The sequence below is a fragment of the Kwoniella botswanensis genome, chromosome 1 (genome assembly GCF_036426115.1).
Source record: "Kwoniella botswanensis chromosome 1, complete sequence".
NCBI lineage: Eukaryota > Fungi > Basidiomycota > Tremellomycetes > Tremellales > Cryptococcaceae > Kwoniella > Kwoniella botswanensis.
In genome coordinates this window covers 9,324,477-9,345,188 of record NC_088599.1, presented here as the reverse complement: position 1 = coordinate 9,345,188, position 20,712 = coordinate 9,324,477, and the positions used below count along the sequence as shown (strand labels likewise).

General features: G+C 45.2%; 6 protein-coding genes across 6 annotated transcripts; 2 read left to right on the top strand and 4 right to left on the bottom strand.

Annotated features, from left to right (window-relative positions):
* Nucleotides 1-1,028: 1,028 nt before the first annotated feature.
* Nucleotides 1,029-4,862, bottom strand: L199_003519 (uncharacterized protein; the record flags this gene model as incomplete). The annotated part of the gene is made up of 5 exons (XM_064889249.1): nucleotides 1,029-2,585; nucleotides 2,647-3,255; nucleotides 3,313-3,513; nucleotides 3,575-4,153; nucleotides 4,638-4,862. The coding sequence occupies 5 exons, from the start codon at nucleotides 4,860-4,862 to the stop codon at nucleotides 1,029-1,031; spliced, it is 3,171 nt and encodes a 1,056-aa protein (XP_064745321.1).
* Nucleotides 4,863-5,406: 544 nt separating this feature from the next.
* On the bottom strand, nucleotides 5,407-6,976 carry L199_003518 (uncharacterized protein; the record flags this gene model as incomplete). Its single annotated transcript, XM_064889248.1, has 4 exons — nucleotides 5,407-5,610; nucleotides 5,677-5,850; nucleotides 5,928-6,141; nucleotides 6,198-6,976. The coding sequence occupies 4 exons, from the start codon at nucleotides 6,974-6,976 to the stop codon at nucleotides 5,407-5,409; spliced, it is 1,371 nt and encodes a 456-aa protein (XP_064745320.1).
* A 502-nt stretch (nucleotides 6,977-7,478) lies between these two features.
* L199_003517 (uncharacterized protein) lies at nucleotides 7,479-15,927 on the top strand (the record flags this gene model as incomplete). The annotated part of the gene is made up of 23 exons (XM_064889247.1): nucleotides 7,479-7,568; nucleotides 7,627-10,943; nucleotides 11,056-11,140; nucleotides 11,201-11,329; nucleotides 11,435-11,814; nucleotides 11,881-11,997; nucleotides 12,069-12,243; nucleotides 12,301-12,332; nucleotides 12,390-12,521; nucleotides 12,599-12,900; nucleotides 12,960-13,036; nucleotides 13,092-13,478; nucleotides 13,544-13,704; nucleotides 13,759-13,838; nucleotides 13,892-13,922; nucleotides 13,986-14,022; nucleotides 14,077-14,204; nucleotides 14,256-14,362; nucleotides 14,416-14,543; nucleotides 14,601-14,813; nucleotides 14,867-15,118; nucleotides 15,189-15,554; nucleotides 15,622-15,927. 23 exons carry the CDS (start codon nucleotides 7,479-7,481, stop codon nucleotides 15,925-15,927), a joined length of 7,032 nt encoding a protein of 2,343 aa, XP_064745319.1.
* Nucleotides 15,928-16,435: 508 nt separating this feature from the next.
* On the bottom strand, nucleotides 16,436-17,096 carry L199_003516 (uncharacterized protein; the record flags this gene model as incomplete). The annotated part of the gene is made up of 2 exons (XM_064889246.1): nucleotides 16,436-16,781; nucleotides 16,888-17,096. The coding sequence occupies 2 exons, from the start codon at nucleotides 17,094-17,096 to the stop codon at nucleotides 16,436-16,438; spliced, it is 555 nt and encodes a 184-aa protein (XP_064745318.1).
* Nucleotides 17,097-18,239: 1,143 nt separating this feature from the next.
* L199_003515 (uncharacterized protein) lies at nucleotides 18,240-18,929 on the top strand (the record flags this gene model as incomplete). The annotated part of the gene is made up of 1 exon (XM_064889245.1): nucleotides 18,240-18,929. One exon carries the CDS (start codon nucleotides 18,240-18,242, stop codon nucleotides 18,927-18,929), a length of 690 nt encoding a protein of 229 aa, XP_064745317.1.
* A 614-nt stretch (nucleotides 18,930-19,543) lies between these two features.
* Nucleotides 19,544-20,426, bottom strand: L199_003514 (uncharacterized protein; the record flags this gene model as incomplete). The annotated part of the gene is made up of 5 exons (XM_064889244.1): nucleotides 19,544-19,559; nucleotides 19,632-19,723; nucleotides 19,795-19,980; nucleotides 20,056-20,337; nucleotides 20,394-20,426. 5 exons carry the CDS (start codon nucleotides 20,424-20,426, stop codon nucleotides 19,544-19,546), a joined length of 609 nt encoding a protein of 202 aa, XP_064745316.1.
* Between the last annotated feature and the right edge of the window lie 286 nt (nucleotides 20,427-20,712).

The following is a 20,712-nucleotide window of genomic DNA, read 5'->3' as shown; positions in this document are numbered from 1 at the left end:
CTGTGTATGTGTACCGGTCACGGGTAGTCTGAACGCAATGTTCGTATCGAATAAGGTATTGTGGTGGTATATACCCAATGCTGCGCTTTGATTGACCGTATGTTCGAGGATAGCCGTGTTTTGCTTTGTTTTGTGTAGCCAGCAATGAGCTTGGCGTGTCCGAGTGGGTGCTCGTATCGATCACGCGGATCTGAGTGCGGCACGAGTAAAATCAAGTAAAGGATGAGTGTTGTATATGAATACAGTATGCCTACTCTACTCTGGTTGTTGCTTTGTTGTGACTGCGATTACGATCAATTCGTTTGAACAAGCGAGTGAGCGAGTGATAATGGAAATTCAGGCACAACACATGTCGCTCGGATTGGACAGAATGGCTTTTTGTACGGTGCGGGTAAGTTACTTCTTACGACGACGCATTCTAACATGACCATCAGGCCAATTGCACTGTAATACGATAGTCACAGTGGAACGATGCAATGAATTCAATTGAGAAGGATTTTAGGTTTTGATGCATATTTATTTGATCATCTACGTGAATGAAGCTAGCTATATGATCTTATATATATAACTAACCACCATTTTCTTTTGTTTTTCCTTGTTTTCAGATCTTATATAAATCCTTCTTTTTCCTTTTGTTTTGTTTTGCTTCTACCTTTTTCTTCCGTTGAGATAAAGTCGAGTATCCAACTCGATCTCAATGACTACGCTAGACTACATACAACTCTCAGATACTGATTGAGATCAACTCCCAAAATTTCTATTTTATGATCTTCTCTCAAAACCCGAAAGAAAATGTTGAAAAGTTAAAGCTAATATACAACCTTTAAAACAAAATCACCAAATGCCTGAATTCAAAGGAGAAAAAGTACAGGTGTATTTGGCCTGAAAGAGGATGAGAGGGGAATGGTGAAGACGAGAAAGAGTAGTACATCTACAAGTCCAAGGTACCAAGTCGATAAGGTTTTAGATGAAGATTTGAAGAAAAGAGATCTAAGAGGTTGACGGCCCGAAATGATGATGATACGCTATCACGCCCTTTGCGGCGCAGGAGAAGCTTGTTGTTGACCATTCGCTCCATTCGGTTGACCTCCGGCTGCACCCAACCTAGCAGCCGCATGAGCAGGTAACTTCAAGTTCAACCCTCCAGTCGGTAAGGCAGGGCTCTGTTGCTGCTGTTGATTGGCCTGTTGTTGCTGGTTCACCTGAGCTAACTGTTGTTGCTGTTGCTGTTGAGCCATTCTGGCCATCTTCAATAGGAAAGTCTTATTTCGTAATTCCACGAAACCTTGGACGTTATCTCCGTATCCTGCTTGTTGGGCCATCCTGCTGATTTCGGCGAGTTGATCTTGCGTCATGTTCTCCAAATTCAACTGAGGAGGTAATTGCTGTTGAGCTTGTGCGGCGATAGCTCGAGCAGCTAAGATCCTTTGTTGAATTACCGGATCAATCACATTGCCATTCGCATTAACATTGCCGTTGCCGTTAACCACTGGTGAATTGGTGAATGGTTTACCGTTACCGTTGGTGTTGTTTGGAACGGTCCCGTTGATGATTTGAGGTGAGCCATTAGCGGGATTAGGATGGGTTGAATTTGTAGGGGAAGCAGAAGCAGAAGCATTAGGTCTATGCTGGGTCGAAGCAGGTGGTGCCATCTGAGCATTGGTAGACTGTCTTTTGACATTTTGAGGTCGACCGTTACCGTTGGGGGGAGGCATTGATTGTCCGTTGACGACAGGTGAAGCGACTGATGCTGCGTCGGCAGAAGGAGCTCTGGGTTGAGAGGGAACGTTTTGCCCTTGCGGCAGATTCTGACCTTGAGCAGCAGCTTGGGCTAATTGCTGTTGTTGAGCTTGGAAAGCTTGGGCCTGAGCGATCATCTGTAGACGCTGGAAGTTCTCCATTTGCTGTTGCTGCTGCATCATCTGTTGTTGTTGTTGCTGAAGTTGAACAGCGACAAGCTGAGGATTGTTTTGGATTTGTGGTCGGACGAAAACTGGTGTGGGAGGTAGTTCCATGGGAGCATCGAGAGCAGTAATTGCTTGATCGAGAACAGAAACATCCGGTTTGAGCTTCTCCCAATCATCGTTCTGAAGCAGACTGATTCGGTTTCGGATATACTTGGAATCGAAATCGTCTACGACCACTCGATCCATATCCTCTTCCATACCCATCCCGACACCCAAAGCACCACCTCGAGATACATCATATCTCGATAATTCATTGAGCTTCCTTCGCTTCTGAGACCAGTCGTCTTCGTCTTCCTCGACTTCATCGATAGATTTGGGTCTTCTCGATGAGTTTGGTGATGGAACGGTATCGGGGAAAAGCCAATCAGCGTAATCAGAGGGTGAAGACGGTGGCAATCCTGTCCGGTGGCTATAGAGCGGTGTCCGTCTATCGAGTCTAAGAACACCACCTCGTCCGCGTCGAAGTCGAAAGGCAGATGGGTACAAGGGGTAGGGCTCGTCATCATCGTCCGAGTCCTCACGACCCCGGTTGAGCGTACGAGCGTAGTGGGGATCAAGGGACGTTCGAGGTCGGAATGTCTGGATGGCAGCGGAAGGGGGCAAGGGTTGATATGAGTTCTGCGAATGAACAGGGATTCAGCAAGATGATTCATCTCTCAGCCAGCAAATTACAACTCACATCAGTACAGTCATCCCAAGCCGAGTCTGCTTCTTTCCGTCTGGCCAACAACTCTTCATGTCGCAACTGAAGAGCGGCCAATCTCTCCTTGAGGACCTCGGGAATGTTTGGTCGACCAGATGAACCAACAGGTATCTTGTCGTTGGTGATTCGAGATGGATGATCACTCGTTCTATCCCGTTTATCTCTTTCCTCTCTATCTTTCTCGTGAAAGGTTCGCTTCCTTGCCTGTGGTATATTGGTAGATGATGAAGTTTGTAAGGGCATCGAGGGTATGATGGTGTTTGGCGGAGGTAATATACCTGAGATTGGTCTTCCAGTGATGATCTCCTCTTCTTCCCTTGTCATACCCAGCGAAGGCCATCGTCGTTTAGTCTCGAACAACTTCCATTTAGCTTCCCAGACTTCTTTATCCGATTTGAACAGTTCCCTCTTCTGCTTCTCACGCTGCACTACCATAGACGCAAGATTGTGAGCCAAACGCAATTCGGTTTGGATTTTCTGGAATTGTTCGATCGAGTAGTTATCCGTACGTCGAGTTTTACGAGTTGCTCGAATATCCCGTCGTCGGAAACAGACATATGGATCATTATCATTGGTCTCGTCGTACTGGACAGAAATGTTAGCTTGAAGCCAGATCTCCAGATAGCTAAAGCAACAACTTACGTTCAATGCAGGTATGATTGGTTTCCCTTCCCTCTCTTCCCTCCTAACCTTCCAATGAGAATACACATTTCTAGCCATTCGAGAGAGAACCTTCAGATCCGGCAACCCTTTCGGTATTTCGTTACTTGGCAGAAAAGAGGCGGATATGGGGGATGAGAAAAGAGGTTCGACAGAGGAGAATGGGGGAAGCAATGATAAGTTCTACGAGATGGAAAAATTGAGTTACTTGACTGCATGTCTACATAATGAGACATTGACTTACAGTGTGTAACATAGGTACACTATCTTCCGCATACTTCTCCAACACGCCCATGATATACTCAAAGGTATCTTCTGAGATAAACAGCGATGTAGGTATACCATCATGCTTATCTTTCTCCTTCTCCTTCCCTTTCGCTCTCATACCTCTTCCAGCGCTGGTAGGGGGTTGAGGTTGATTACCGTTTGTAAATTCTTTCAAAGGTGTCTGAGGACTGTTGGCAGTACCACTTGAACCTTCCTGTTTCGAATTGAATTCATTTAACCATTTATAATCTTTGTCATCCATACAATATCCTAACCCTCCCCATCCGCCGCTGCTCTCCTCGACCGTATCAGAGAATCTAATGTAGTTGACGGGTTCGACATACTTCGTAGCTTGATACAACGGAGCGAATAGATCATCTTTGACCAGACCTGTAGCATCAGGTGTGGGGATATGATAGTTTAACGAAGAGGTGGAAGTGGTTTCTGGTTTTAGTGTTGTACCATTTGATTTACCATCGGGTGAAGATGGTTTAGCAGAGGTTGCGCGGGAATGTAATAGGGATGCCGATGATAAAGCTGCTTGAAGATGGTGTTCCTATTGGAGAAAGAGAAGGAGTGAAGAGAAGAAGAAACGCGTTAGTAACCAAGAATACGAAATCATGTTGTAAACAGAAATGAGATGAATGACGAATATCCGAAGGAGAATTACCCGAATAGGAAATGGGTTGGATGATATTCGACACGGCCGAAGGAAGAGACAGACCACTCGTCGACAACAAGATCACATCTGAACATGCAGAAAAAAGCGGAGAAGGTTGAAGAGTAGGTGAGGGAGTGCATGTGGGCACGAAAGAATAACATGTATATGAGGAAAATAATGGGGGAAAGAAGGATTGTTTGATGATGATAAACAAAGGAAGGCTTGCGCGCGTTTTTCTTATTCCCACGCGGAAACCCTGTTTTTCAACCCTCTTGGTTCAAATCCACCCTACCCACTTTAGACGTCAAAATGAAGGGGATGGCCATATGCAATGGGGGTATGCATGCATAGAGAATGTTGAAGAGGAGAGTCGACTTACCAGTAGTTCACCAGATTCCACACCTTTGGCACCGACGTGTTGATGTTTTGTTGATTCGGAATTGGCGTGGGCAGAGTTGGATGAAGAGGGATCATTTGATTCCCAGACGATAGTTTCGGCAGCACCCAAATCCACTTTATCCGTCCCTTTGTAAATCAATAACTTGGTTTTATTCGTAACCCTCCCCGCACGACGGCTGGAGGTTACCATCCTACCGGGAGCCATGGGATGGAGCGGAGGAGGAGGGGATCAGCGAGTGGTGTGGACTGCTGATTCACTCGCCCTCTATATGTGTATGGTGAGGGAGCCATCTAAGGCCGTGTATAGCGAGTGAAAAACGAAGGGGATTGGTCGAGTGGCCAAACACTGCTTTTACTATGTACTACTACCACACCATACGCATTCACTATGATGACGGATCCAAAAACAGAACAAACAACCGGGAATTAGCACAATGAAAATTTTCAGCATCACACGGCGTTATGGCGTTATAGCCGTGGCAGATCTGATTCCGTTGACAGGTCATTCAGCGCTCATACGATGCTATGAATATGCAATGCAACAATGGTGAGAATGCAACTATTACCTGTGGGGAATGCAGTGAGATTAGTATCGCAGATCTGTAGTGCTCATGACTCATGATGACCACGCACTATGTACAAATGGGAGACCAGTGACGAGGGGAACGACTACAACATGGTATGAGCTACGCTCATCCCAGGCAGAAAGCAGCCACACTTACGGTTGGTGGTATAAGTGTATGCTGTGACTACCACTTGACCCTCTTCTTCCAGCCTTTACCTCTACCATTCTCCATCCTATTCCACTGTAGATCCCCGTACTTCCTCTTGGCGTACTCTCCTGTACTATCATCTCGTATCAGATTTTGGACTACCTGACCCGCTCTATATTTCCTTTCCTTCGTCAAGGTAGTATCTTGCACATGACGAGGAACGTCGATCATCGTACCGATCTAGATCATTGTCAAAACCGACAAATGAGCTCAAGAGCATGATCATAAAATCAGATTGGAACTCACAGCAAACGATTCAGGTATTTTATCAGATTTACTACCACCTTTCATAAATCTCTTGGGATCCAAGCTATTGGCAAGAGCGAGAGCTTGATAATCCCTCTTCATCTGAGGTAAAAGATCTGATCGAGGTGAAGGTATACTAGCCCAAAGTTCGGATGTAGTAGCTTTACGAGGTTGCTAAACAGAAATCACCGATATCAACATGTGCTTGATCTCAAAGCCAGAATAACAGTTTCCTTGTGTTGATTACTTACAGCTGCTTTTTCACGTTTACTCAATTCTCTTTCATATGGTCTATCATCTAACTCAGGTATGGCAACCTCTCGTTTCTTTCCTTCTGAGATAGGTTTCTTTGACGGACCAGCTCGTCCCAGTTCTGGTATTTTGGTTGCTGCTTGAGCTTTCCCATCTTGCGTGAAAGACAAATGTGGTCTAGGCAATTGGGGGACAGATAAATCGGGAATAGGCCTATTGATCGAGGTCATTGTCAGTTATCTACATTATAGCATCAACCAGTAACTTACGCATCCTTCTTCTCCTCTTTCTGATCTTCGTCAAAGTCAAGTACCTCTTCCCCATCTTCATCTGCTATAGCTTTCCCCTTTCCTTTACTCTGCTTGGCTATAGCAGCAGCTTTGGCAGCTTCTAACAGTCGGTCCATACGCTCTTCGTCTGAGTCATCCTCATCATCTGAATCCGATGTATGCGACGAAGACGCAGATGCAGTGCTTGATCCATCATCAGCCGAGTCAGTCTCTGAATCATCAGATTCGGAATCGGAATCGTCTTCTTCCTCGTCGTCGGAAGGAATTGATATCTGAGGCTGAGCGAAAATTTGACCAGTGGTGAGAGCAGTAGAAGGCGAGGAGTTGACATCATCATCATCATCATCGTGACCATTTTCTGAGGTCGACTGAAGGTCATCATCCCCTTGTATAGAAACATCTAATGATTTCGATACTTCATCATCCCCATCATCATCTTGACTTCTGCTCGAAACCGATGCGATAGATTTAGAATCTTCCCTTTCTCTCGTTTCGCTCGTAGCTTCTCTCACTTCATTCAATCTTCTGTGCCTCAGAGCCCTCGCACTGCCCGTTTCAAGCTCGATGGGTATTCCAACCGACGTCGTACTTCCCGCGGATCTGAGGCGAGTAGTGGGCGTATGTAAGATGGATGCTGCCTCTTCGGCGGCCAGCTCATCTGCCGTTTTGTGATGGTGTATATTGGTACGTATGGGCGTCGGTGCAGGATTTGAAGATGAAGGTGTAGAGGGTCTAGATGATCGTCGAGGAGTGGACATGCTGTATGGGCAAGGCGAGAGGGGCGGCAAGAACAGAAGGGACCAAAAGGCGTGTGTTCGTGATGAAAGATGTGAATGGACCAGATCTGGGTGTTGGACTGCAGCGGTATCAGATGAAGATGTATGATTCGACTGAAATCGGGATACAAGATGTACTCTAAGATAGGTAGTAAAAAGACTTTTATGTATATGCCGATGATGTGAAATACAGATGGGAGTACAAAAGGTTACAGTTGAACGCATCATGACATTTTTTTGGGAAAGGATGATGGCAAGTGAAGATATGAGCGGATGATAATCTATCATGATGTCACGTGATCCATCCAGGCACAGCAATCGCACAGTATCGACAGCAGCATCGCGTCTTCCCTTGTTTGAGAAAGAGAAAGACAATTCCACAAGAAGAGAAAGGATCTCTCACCTCGCTATTGAACAATAGTTCACGTTCGACGATGATCAACAGCGGCAAAGTCAGACAAGATAAGCAGTAACGCGATAGATGATGGCCTCTCGGAGGGAGAGTAACGCGGATCGTAACATCGATGCTCGTAAAGCTCTGGGTGTTCGCCCGGGTGGACGACCTCCACCGAGGGTAGGTGATTGATATATCTATGTCGTTATCGTTGAGACTGATGATGACTACACTATAGTTGATGTTGGAGCGACCTTCCCTACCCAATGATGCACCTTCTCCAACAGCTACTGCACCACCTTCACCCAAATCACCACCTGGCTCACGAGATGTTTCCATCTCCGTACCGCCCCTCACCATCCCTTCTTCTCCCACTGCAGACCAGCCCAAGCGATTTCGAAGACCGACCATCACCTCCAAACAAAAGCCATCTAGGCTAGCAACCAACAATAGAGGTCTATATGAGACGCAGAAATTGCTCTCTCACTTACTAGATAAGCTGGAGTCTCGAGATGCTGCGCCTGACTTGCTGGAAAGAGCAGCGATATCAGCTAGGGAAATTAGTGGGAGGAATAAAGGCAAGTCGAAAGGCAAAGTACAGCGAATAGGAAATGTCTTGGCGCATGCTGCTCATCATGCTACGGGTGGTATACCTTCTACTCCTGCTTCTTCTTCGATACTGTCTCCGCCTGGTACAGCGACGTCTTCATCTCTTGGACCAGCGACTATGGGGATAGGAAGTGAAGATTTTGAGGATATCATTTTAGCGGAAGGTGAGATTGATACAGAAGCGATATATGGTTTTCTCGAACAGACTAGGGGACTGCTAGTTTTAGCTGAAAAACAAGGACTGGATTTATTCGAAGATGAACATGGTGGCGGGAGACCTAGTATACCTGGTGTACCGGTGTTAGACTCTACACCAGTCAAGAATAAAAGAAAAGCAGGAAGGTTCTCTTCGATAGCTCCCTTGGGATCGATCAAACCTTCTTTCTCCTTATCAAGCAATGATACCAATAATCAGAAACAGGAAGATCACCATCCCAGGAATTCACATGACAATCTAATTGCAGGTCCAGTCCTCTTGGCTCGGATATTGCATGTCTTGCAGACGCTATTGACCGTGGATTGTCTACATCGAACCCATCTGTTCAGACCGCTATGTCCTCCATATGCCTTACAAGCTGCCTGTCTGGATATCGCAAGCTATGTATACGCGAAATCCGGAACGGATGCCAAGATCAAAGTGGTTGGAATGGTGGTAGATGGGTTCTATGGAATGAGTGGGATGTTAGAAAAAGTCTGCGAGTGGCTGGAAGGTAAATTAGGCGAATTATTGGGTCGATTAGCAAAGGAAAGAGGTGGACCAGGGAAGAAAGATCAGGTGGAAGATATGGGTTGGACTGACCCGTTCTCAACGAAAGAAGCTCCTGGTAAAGCTGTTCCTACATTCGCAATATCTACCGATTCGCAAGACTCCTTACCTCCTCCACACAATCAGTCTACACCAGGTTGGAAACGATTCTCACCCACGTCGCCATCGTTCCCCTTCTTCCCTCCAGGTGACATTGCAGGTCTATTATCCACCTACGCTACGAGAGATGCTTCACATACGACTATTGAAATTGCTTCACTCGTTCCTCGAATCTTATCAGGTCTGACTACGATGGTCGATCTAAGTACATCGAAATTGACTACTATTCATCGGGTCCATCGACTGCTCACACTTATTCTCACGGCCAAACCGGATTCTTCTCTTGACCTACTAGAGATCGTCGCTCATGCGCCTTCGAAGGCCAGACGAACTGCTCTAGAGATTTTATCGACATTCTATCCCACAGTTGTAGGGCATAATACCGTCTCCCGTCGATTAGCAAATACGACATATGCCGCTCACCGAGCCAAATGGGAGACAGGCCAAGAAAGGGCTTTAGGTGAAGATGATGATGCACATTATTTCATACCTTGGAGATGCTCAAGTAAAGAAGACCCTGAAAACACAGCTCCTAAGTGTGGAGTCTGCCAGTCGGAAGTACATGGGTTCATCGTCAGATGTACGATGTGCAAAGAATTTAGACATTTACACTGTTATCATACCGGTGGAGTGCACACTTACGATGTCATCACGTTGTCTTCCGATAATGTTTCGACCCCTCATCAAATGGTTCATGTGAAATTCTCACCTACTCCTCCGAGATTAGACGAACAAGTGTTATTTGGATCTACGATACGTGGGAATGCCACTTCAACAAAGCGAAGAGTGGGTCAACATGATTTGATCCTGGTCAATCTTTTCAACCTTACACTATGCGATGCGTGTAATATTCCACTTTGGGGAACAACTGCTCAAGCGTATAGTTGTATCAACGGATGTCAACGATTCTTTCACTCGCAATGTCTAGATAAGTTGGAGAAGGATAATAGAGGTCAATGCAGGTTCGGTAGAGATGTGATTATAGATGAGATTTCGTCTCAGGGGAGTAATCCATTTGTCATCTCCCTTTCACGCTTCTGGCAGTCATTCAACAATATATCCACCAAGCTTTGCATAGGGAAAGACGATATTCAGAGGAAGACGTACGATGAAATAGCAATACTCTGGGGTGAATTATGGATTCAATATCAATTACTCAAGAATGGATTATCAAGTGGTAGTTTGCGGATCACCGACTATAATGTCAAGATCGAACCCGATCTATTGAATATGAAATCTACCTTGAAGTTATATGAAGAACAGTTGAAATCAAGATACTCGGAAGCTTCACCTGCTTCCAGCGACTTTACACATGTCATTGGTACTGAAATGCCATTGGGATGTGGGTATCTGTTCTACGATAGGTTCCTCACCTACGTTATTGCGCTACTACGAGCTCCTTCGTCGACCAATCCGATGGCAAGTGGAACGCAAACTCCCTCAGATGGATTACTTACGCCTGTGGGATTACCTGCTCCGAATGAAGCGGTGGATGGTAATGAAGGTTCATACGAGATGTTACCGTTATCAATCATCTCTTCTTCCCTTTCTTCGGACCTAGGTATATCAGATCAATATATATCGACAGTATTCTTAACTCAACTTCGATCGATTGGATTAATCACTATCAACAATAAACTCTCTGTCACTGCTGAAGACTTGACTTCACCTAATATATGGGCGGGTTTCAACCTACCATTGTTAATTGATAATTCACCTACGATCGAAATTCTCATATCCACCATCGAAGTCTTATTAGATGATATGGATCTATCCCTGAACGAACAAGGATTGAGGTTGTTGACTGAAAGATGTTGGCCTAGCGGACTATGTTCACCTTATGCGTTGGATAGATTAGGTAAATCGGTGATTGATTGGATAATGAATCATGATGATTCGTTATTACAGATTGTCAAACATTACGCATCGAAACATCGGAAATTGCCTGGATTGAAAATCTCAAACAAGAATATCAATGCTAATCAGAGTTCGGTGAATATGTATCAGGATGATAGGAATAGATTGATGGAGAAATACGCGAAAGGGTGGTTGAGGGCTTTACATGATTTAGATCCTATACCGTGAGTCTCAAATGATTATCATCGCTTTTCTACCTGAATCTATCTCGTTCTCAAGGTATGAGCTATATTGGGTTATATCGAAGTTGACCTCGTTTGTGATACACTCACACAGGTACGCAGCTATGGTTTATGAAGAATGTAAGAATCCCCTGGCAGCTAGTAAATTGAACTACGACAGTGAAGAATCGAATGATCAGGTGAGCCACCAAACTGCATGTGGTTTTCAAATATCAAGCTGACTATTGTGTGTCATTTAGCTCGCATCGAAAATGGCTGGTATAGCCCTAGAGAGGATGACTGCTGTAGTCGATGCCGAAGTGATATTTTCTACTCTGATGGAATTGGTCACTGCTTGGCTAGAAGATTTAGGTGCTTTAGCAGATCAGGTGAGTGTGTCCGTAATATCAGAATAGCCCTCTTGGCTTGATTTGTCTATCTTGTTCTCCTATATTTCGTGCGAAGATGTCTGACTCACAAATCGATTCGAACAGGACGTGGTGTACCGTTCTCTCCCCCGACTTCTGCGCCATTCTAACTCTACTCCGTCATCGTCATTCGATCAAACGGACTTATTCTCTTTATCTCTTTCGGTCTCCCAGTCTGGTCCAGAAGGTCTGATCAGAGTCTGTAGATGGCTCAGAGTCCTCTCGTTCTCGGGAGTAGAGATTCCATGGAATGTTTTGATTGATCTGGTGGAATTACAGTCAACGACACAAAGCGAAGTAGCTGCGAGACTCGATCTGGTCATTGCAGTAGGAGCGAACGGGATGAGCATGGATCCGGAAGAATTTGCTGGACTGTGTGCTAAAGTCGGGAAAGGGATTTTCAGCGATTTGGGCAAAGGCTCTGGTACTGGTTTAGCGCATATTGAGTGAGTCATAGTAGCTGTTATACTTTCCTTCGAAGATCTTGCTGATACGATGAATTATGGTCATAGACCCGACTTGATCAGGCAAAGTATGTTACTTTGTCTTCGGGCGTATGGTGTACCTTTAGACGACGTCGCGCAAACTTCGTTAAATAGTGGAGAGCTGCATACGAAACAACCTGCAAGGTACGTCGTTCTCAACTGGATGTGACAACTTCAATCGAAGTATATGTAGCTGATGATGCCACGATGTATAGTATGTCGAAGAAAAAACGGGCTCCGAGTGGTCGAATTGTCTTCTCCCTCGATAAGGAGATGGTCTTATCGGCTGCTTCGGTTTTGGATCGTGCAGGGTTTCCTCGGGAGATGGTACTGGATTTTTTATGGTTGATCTTTACGAAAGCTTCGATGGTGGACAATGTGGATGGATTCGTAAGTTGCAGCTCAACTCGATGATATGTTTGCCCAGACAGCTGATCATGTTGACAGATACACCGTGCTTGTTCGAAGCTATATCCAGTGTAAGTCCATTTCAGTATTTATTACAGCTTGAACTGGACTGACTGATTGAGCCACAGGATATGGCCTTTGGTGGATGCTGCGGTCGATCGCAAGAGCCGTACGAGGGTGATACTGAGGATGTTAAGTGTGAATTCGAATTCCTTAGAGAAGATCGTCAGGGAACAACTTGATTCTGGACCTGAGGGGAGGTGAGTTCGGATCATTCGACCTTGATCTCGACTTGAACAGGATTGCAGCTGAAATTAACATCACTTCCCTTGTATAGGGCTAAAGTTCGCGAACGACTCCTCACTTTCATACTCGAGTTATCCGACTCCAGTCTCGTCTTCGAATTGACTTCATGGCAATCCTCAGCGGTCGGGTTGATCTTACTTCTTTTCGATGTTCTGACGGATACCACAGAGATGATACCTGATAATCTAGTCATACTTCAATGTTTACTTCCAGCTCAACTACAAGCCATGTCTTTGTGTTTCGAAGATTACTTGGTTAGACATAGTGACGAAAAGAGATTAATCTTGTTGACTAGGTTGAGGAGATTAAGATTGAATTTACCCACTTGGCCTAGTACGTCTTCATTAACATCCTTGTTATCGGCCACGAAACTCACCATATGAATGGGGTAGTCATCTCTTGGACGAAGATCGAAGAATTGCTGGCCGAAGAAGTGGCTTCTATAACTCAACTGCGTCCTGGTCGGGCTGTACGTCATGGCCTTTCACCTCTCAAAAATAATCTGTACTGATTTTATACAATAGTCTCAAACGATGAATGCCTTAATGGATTCTCAAACCGTTCGATGCTCATTACTTTCTCTAGGCTTAGACATGCTATCGTCCGGGGTCAGCGTACCCTGGATCATAGCCCAGAGATTCCAACAACACGTTGCCTCCTGTCTCTCTCTACCTTGGACGAACCCCATTGAAGGAATCACCTCTCTCGTCCTTCCGTCCATCCGGGGTGTATTGGATAGTTCAGCAAGGATCACCATATCTGGTCAAACATTTGAAAGCAAAGCTAAGAAGACTGCCCTGGTAGGAGCACTCTTCGTACCTATCGTGATAGATTTGGGAAGTGAATTGGGCAAATTCGAATATCTCACTCAGAGAACTTTATTGGATATTCTCATGGTCACGTTCTTCAAGGTGAGCTGCCATGTCATTGGAGATCGATCAATATTCGTAGTTGACTAATTCACACGATTCTATAGCAAAATGTACGAACGGTAGAACTGGCTGCTCTCAGCTCATTACAGACTCTCGCTCAGTTTGTAGCTACTACGGAATGCGCGGAGAATAGGTTATTGGCTTTGCAGATCTTGCAGACTGCACCAGTCAGGATGGATCGGGGGAGTGTAATAAGGGCTGTACCGTGAGCTCCCGTTCGACTTTCGTGGTCGATAAAGAGCTGATCGCTGTTTGGTAGATCGGTATTTGCTACCATTGCTGGAGTGCTGGTCAAAGAGAACGAAGCTGAGCATGCTGATTCGGCAGTACTTGAGCAGAGTGAGGGGACTTGATCAATTGTATGAGTTTAGCTTATCCATATGGCATCACAGGTCGAGTATTCTTGAGAGGAATTATCAAAAGGTAACTACTATTCTCTTCTCATGGATTGGACTGCTTGCTGATAAAATATACTCTTCTTTATAGCTTCGGACGATCTGGCTTGTTCATTCAGCTATTCAGAGTGAGTCGTGTCACACCAAGATCAAGGCCTTTTCCACTGAACTCGCAAATGTAGATTGAAGATCCTGCTACCTACAAGCATAACGAACCCTCGAGTCTGGGTAAAGCCCTTCAACTACTTCATGCGACTGAGAAGACTTTAGAAGGACAGCCGTCGGTTTTCGATAATGTTTTCCACAATCTGTGAGGGTGCAAGTCACTATCTGTCTGACGACATGCTGATGTTCGATGTAGGTCGGATGTACTCAAACGTGGTCGTCAGACTATTGATCAGGTTCTGGTCTCGCTATGCAGGTTCTCGGAATCTTTGCAAGTGGAGCTATCTGAGGATGTTGCTCAGAGTGAGTGGCCTGATCATATCTTTCCTTATCACAACTGACTTAAGCTCGATCAGACTTCGGACTATTCATTGCTAGATTGGGTAAACAAGTCGCTGAATATGATCAACACGAGTTTGATCCTAACCCGGCATTGAAGACTTGCGCCGCGATTTTAGACTTGGTACAGCCCATTGCGTCAACAGTGAGCCGCGGACATTCTAGATCTGAATAATGTCAATGCTGACTGCGACTGAACCAGACACTGCTACATCAGCTATCCACGTTCCTCCATCTTGCATTCACCCGTTTCAATGTATCGCACGATACGTTATCAAAATTGTTAGCTGTCTCAGAGAGGGTAGCGCGAGGTCAGTCTACCGAAGATACAGTCAGGACCGTCACTTTCGAACTGGCTGGATCTATAGTACATGGATTGAATGTAACCCCTGTCACACTTCTTACGCTACTCAACGTGAGTTATACCGCCTACTGTCAATCGATGATGTGCTGAATCATATATTATAGTTCCTCGCTGTCAATGCTTTCCCCGACCACGACCTCGACGCTCGAAGCTTTACTCAACAGAAACGAGTACTTGGGGATTCGGTACCGGGATGTGTACAGATCTTACTTCGTACCCATCCGACATTCGCTGTTGGAAAGTTAGATGCAGATGTAACTTCGGCAATAATGATGAAAACTGCTACGGTGCTGTGTAAGGCGGAGATGATCGTTCAGGGGATCATCAGTCAGAACTTGGGGAACATCACGTCTGAGGTGTGTCAGGACGCTTTCCCGCATTCAGATCAACGAAGCACTTACATATAGGGATCATTATCTTTTTCAGGCATCGTCTACCCAAGTCAATTTGTTTATCTTCCTACTTCTGTCTTCGCTAGATCTACAAATGGGTTCAGCGAGAAAACGTATCATATCGCTCTACCCACTGCTCGCTCGAGCCACCTCTCTATGCCTTCGAGCTTCCGCAGACTTCCTTACTTTACAGGACACCGCAGGAGACGGCGCAGAACTTCTGTCAGTAGTGTTTGTGGTATTCCGGTTGACCATCTTGGCTTTACACGATTCAGAGGCCGGCAATAGTACGTTGATGAGCAATATGGAAGAGGACGCCATGGACACTTTCTGGTGTAGAATTTGGCCAGATTGGTATAGACTCTTGACAATCTCATTGGATTCATCATGCGTTAACGGAGTAAGTAACATTCCTTCAGTAGATCAATGTGAATATTGCTGATGATCATACTTGACGTTGTGAACAGCCATTGAAAGCTGTATCACACAGTGTATTCCTCGATACGATCATCTTCCTCGGTCAGGTACATTCGTCCATTTTGACCAAACATTCAGGAACACTATCGCACGCTTTGACTGTCCTGGTTAAACATCACGAATCGCTTTCGTCAGCGAGTGGTGGGAAGATGCAGAAAGCTGCTCAAGTTTTGGATCGGATCTCGAATGGGGTGGGAATTGGACATGTTAGCAATGATGATAGGGGGACGATTGTAAGTAATATAAAGAAGGATCTGAGCGCGACGGAAAGATTGAAAGCTCTTAAGGCTATGTAATTTGTAAGACGACTCTAATGACTTCAATGCATATCACGGACATCGATGATGATGATTTGACAGACATTTGTGCGTTGTCGAGAATATCTACTTATATGAGGAGCACGAGTTGAACAGCGCAGGTCACATCGAGATCGTGTATAGCCTCCGCAATAACCTAACAGGACACCATCCTTCGACGGTTTGAAGAACAGTCACAAAGCAGTTCTTTAGTACTGAACTTTAAGTTGATGTATTCGAAACGAGATGTTCGAGAACCATTTATCGTTTGACGCTAAGAGGATGGGCATCTGTATCAACTAAAGCAGGGAAATCCGCCGGGCATGACCAAACCATCTGCCACATTAGCTTGCAACAAGCGTGGCAAGGCCGTGCAATGTTTTTAGGTTTATGCATATGACTAACTGCTGATCGTGTGTTGGCTATGGGATCATGGACAGATGTACCATACAAATCAAAGATTATGCGGGAAGCAGGATTGATCACATTGATCTGTAGGCTCCTCCAATCACTCGGAACTTCCCGCGAGACCTTCCGGACGTACCTGCTCGTAGTCAGAAAGATAGTATGGGCCTTGCAGGTTCAGTCTCTCAGTGCTCATTGCGATCTTCCTGCCCCTTTTGTATCCTTCTACGGGGGTGTGTACACTGACACCTGCCACGACGGTACCAGTCTCGACCAGTCGGGATTGTAGCACGTTATGTATCTCGAGCAATGTTCCGAATTTCGCTTGAGCCCTTGCATAATCTTCCTCAATCTCAGGTAGTAAGGCTTTGTCGGCTTCTACCTTGAGGTTTATGGCAAAAAGACCCTTAGTCTTCATCATAATTCTCTTGAGAGAGGTCTTGGTAGGCCTTTCAAAATCAGTCACATCGGTCGAGATCTTTGACTCATCCGGATCAAATGATCCGACTTGGAATTCTCTCTCGGGAAGGGAAACGAAAGTGTATCCTCTTTCACTGTCGTATACTATATCTCTTGTAGAAGACCAAGGGTCTGATTTCTTGGTGATGGACCCTCCCTTCGGCTGTATCATGCCAAGCGTCTTGGATAGGGTTCTGGTCAGCGTCACGAGTAGCATTATCATTGGCTCCTTCTTGAGTAGCGTCCTGGGTTGTATCGTCAGTTGCGAGTTGAGTTGTGCCCTGCTTTGTTTCTTGGCTTGACATGATACAGAAGTAATGAGGAGCTAGACAATGTTAGCGCTGGCTACGAAAAAGTTCTACTGCGAAGGATATATATGGCAGTGAGGCTACTTTGAAACGAAAGAGTAGAGAGAGTCAGGATGTTAAGAAAATGCATGAGTCTTATATAAGCATTCGTCATTCAAAAGATGCCCAATCCCTCATGCCTCTAAAGGATATTGCTTAGCGTCTTGTGGATGACGTCCCATGCCACAGTAACTCTAACGACATTGAGAAGTGTGTGAAAGATGCATACATGTACTGTAGCTGTATGATTCTGATCGAAGGCAGCCCAGTCACATAGGTGTCTAAGTTCTTCTCTGTCCCCTATTGAGTCGTTTCTGGGGATTTGCAAATTCTGCAGAGTTTGGGGAATTGTAATGGTCTAGACCACCCGTACAGCATCAAAAAAATGGTGAGACGATCAGATGCAAGAACCGCATCGATTTGCCGTCGATGTCGTCAGATAAACCGGCTTCGTGCCCATTACTTTTCTTCGAACCAAGAATTTCTTGAATTCGATACTGTCGATGAGCCCAGAAACGTCACCCCTCCTCGAGCCCCGAGCTGCCGTTCCCCCTTTCATATCGCCGGAAGTAGCTCTCGTCTTTTCGTTATACAACATCGTCCCGGTTGATCATAGGGCATCGATGACTTACAGTCCTGTACTGACTAGAATGTGGCAGACCAAAGGAAGGGAGCGACCTAACAATTCTGGGTGAAGGCATAAAGCCTCAAACATGTTTGAGCGGCTTGTTCTTCTGTGTGAACATTCTTGAAGACATGATGCTCGTACGAAGCCATCGCAATAGTCTGGACTTGTCCTAATCACACCTCTTGAACCTGAAACAACCAAATCCAAATAGATCAGAGCTCCTCATCGTATACGTCTTGCTTTACCGGACATCGTTATTGACTGTTTGTCTCCAGACCTCTCCTGCTAGAAGAGGGTCCTATAGTAGAACAATCCAAGCAGTAGTCGAAGATGCACCTTCACAGGGGAACAGGTGTCTCTTCATGCTTCCGCTTGCCACTGTCATACATCGGTATACATGACCTACCCATCATTGTGCCCAACAAACGAATAGCCTATTCTTCTCGGCAACATCGCACAGTAAAATTTGAAAGATGACGACTGAGATAGCGAGCGCCACCGTCGTAACAGAACAAGAGAAATTCTTGTGGAGAGTGGCTTTACACGATAAGACTAGTCGACCTGGATTATTCTCTAAACCCGAAGAGCGATCTCCACAGAGTATTTACGATAAAACGACCGTTTTGAATCAGGGTATATACGAAATACATTTCTTCCAATTTTCAGATTTCACATCAGCAGATGTGACAAATGTTGTGGGTTCTAGCAGTCACGGAACTCGGAACGATGATGGATTCAAGGTTGAGTCCGAAAGGGATTGTGTGAACATCCTGGAAGCTCTCATCCCGTTTCGTACCCCAGATTCCTCTTCTAACACAGAATTCAATGGCATCAAGATTCGGAATTTCAGCGATTCAGCGAATCACAACAACGAGCTAAGGCGATGGAGAGATACACTCAATTTCAATGTAAAAACTCCCATCGACCTCTCGAGAGAAGGAACACACGTTAATGCCAATGGATCATATACGAGTGATATGAAGGGCTTAGCATTAGATCTATATAAGGATGAGAAGCTGGTAGATACGGTGGATGACATAAGAGGGAAATGTAGGGGTGTGACGGTCATTTATGGAGGCAGATCCCATTCGGGTAGATCATCTGATGAGATCAAAATCCAATCCTTCTTGAGATCACTCAGCCATGAGGAGGTATCATGGTGAGTACAACATGATTTGTTCATACATCGGTTGCCAAAAGGACGAGGATCTTCAGCTCTGTATGAATTGGAGAAAGAAGGTTTCAGCATTCAAGTCCCCCTTTTTCTATACAGTCACTCAGTCATCTGGTATGATATTGTATACATGTTCGATGAAGTGGAAACACCCTGTATATATTGATGAAGGAAGGTATGATCGATCTAAGGGTCAGCAGGTTCGAGGTTCGCGCTGGTGTCATTTATTCGTTAGTCGATGCATACACCGTCTGGTTACAGGATGACTATAGATGTGTTAAGTCATGGTCGGGAAGATGAAGTTCATGTGTTACAAGTACACTACAATAGGGCCTCACAATCACAATGCGATGAGGACGGGAAAATAAGATAAGCTTAAAAGGCTGAAGACCAAGTTGAGGTTTCTCGCTGGTCGGGCAGTGTAAAATTGAGGAAGGTTGATCGTTGAAACGAAGACAAACCGATGAGATCACTATCGTTTCTCGTGAATCGCCAAGGGGAAAGGTGGAAAAGCCGTGGGTGGGCGTGAGATTTCATAATGACGTTTGTCGCAGATGGGAAGGGGTAGTGGACAGGTCGGTAAAAGGTGCAGGTGTTTCTATATCACCATTCGAATTCGCTGAGGTGAAAGACGTCACGATGTTGTCATTGACAATGTAATATTGTGCACTGTTTAACGTATTTTACTCACCCGTTACATTTGGCAAACAGGTAATCTCTTCCGTTGACGTGAATCATTCCATCTTTGAATACCGTCTTCCACTTGTTCTTGACTCGTTGCACCTGAAGGAGCCCATAACATGATTCAGTCATCTCTCCCCGTGTTTGTATCCACATGAGATGGATCGAATTACCTTATCATACACGCAAAACACTATATCCGTATCACCATCGTCATCTCCACCTTCCGCATCATCCCTGAGCTCATCATCTGAATCATCTAAATCTGAATCTATTATATCGTCTCCAGGTAATAATCCCGCTGCGTTGGGTTCAGGTCTATTTGGGTCTATGGGTATGATAGGTTTGACATCTTCGCTCTGTAATATTACCATCATCAGGTATCAGCTAGTCTTGCCCTTAGACAGTTTGGTACAGCGTGACAGACAACGTACAGCACCTCCCCTTATTCTCATTATATCATCCGACGGTTCAGCTTTCACTCTCACATCATCACCACCATTCAAATTCCTTCCCGGTAATGCTAGACCTTGACCTGGCGGAGGGAAGATACCAGACGACGGGCCGGGCGGGGATGATACTGGATTTGTAGGGATGGTAGAGTTTGGTGATACGCCTTCGTTCTCTCCCCCTTCACCTGGTTCGGGTGATGACGAAGATCCAGGTGCTCGTGCGAAGTCGGCTACTCGTGTTTCCAATAATCTCGCTTCCCATTTCTGGGTAAGAAGAAAGATATCAGCTGGATGACTTCAACAGACGATATTCAGCTCACCGCTTGCAAGTTTAGCAATACCTCTTCTTCCATACCATATTCCTCAAAATCCACTTTCACGTTGGCGATGACATCATCGATGATCGAACGGTATGTTTGAGGCTATTGAAGATGAATGATGAGTAATGAGGTAGATAGACATTGATCATCGGGAGTCAGCCCTTTGACATAGCGCCAATATGACAGGACAGACGATAAACTAACCACTATCTTATTCGACCTTTGTTATGATGGTACAAATATGATTACAGACATGGTGTCAGCGGAGGATGGGTGCAAAAGAGGATGGATGCTGTCTGACAGGAGGTAGATATGTATA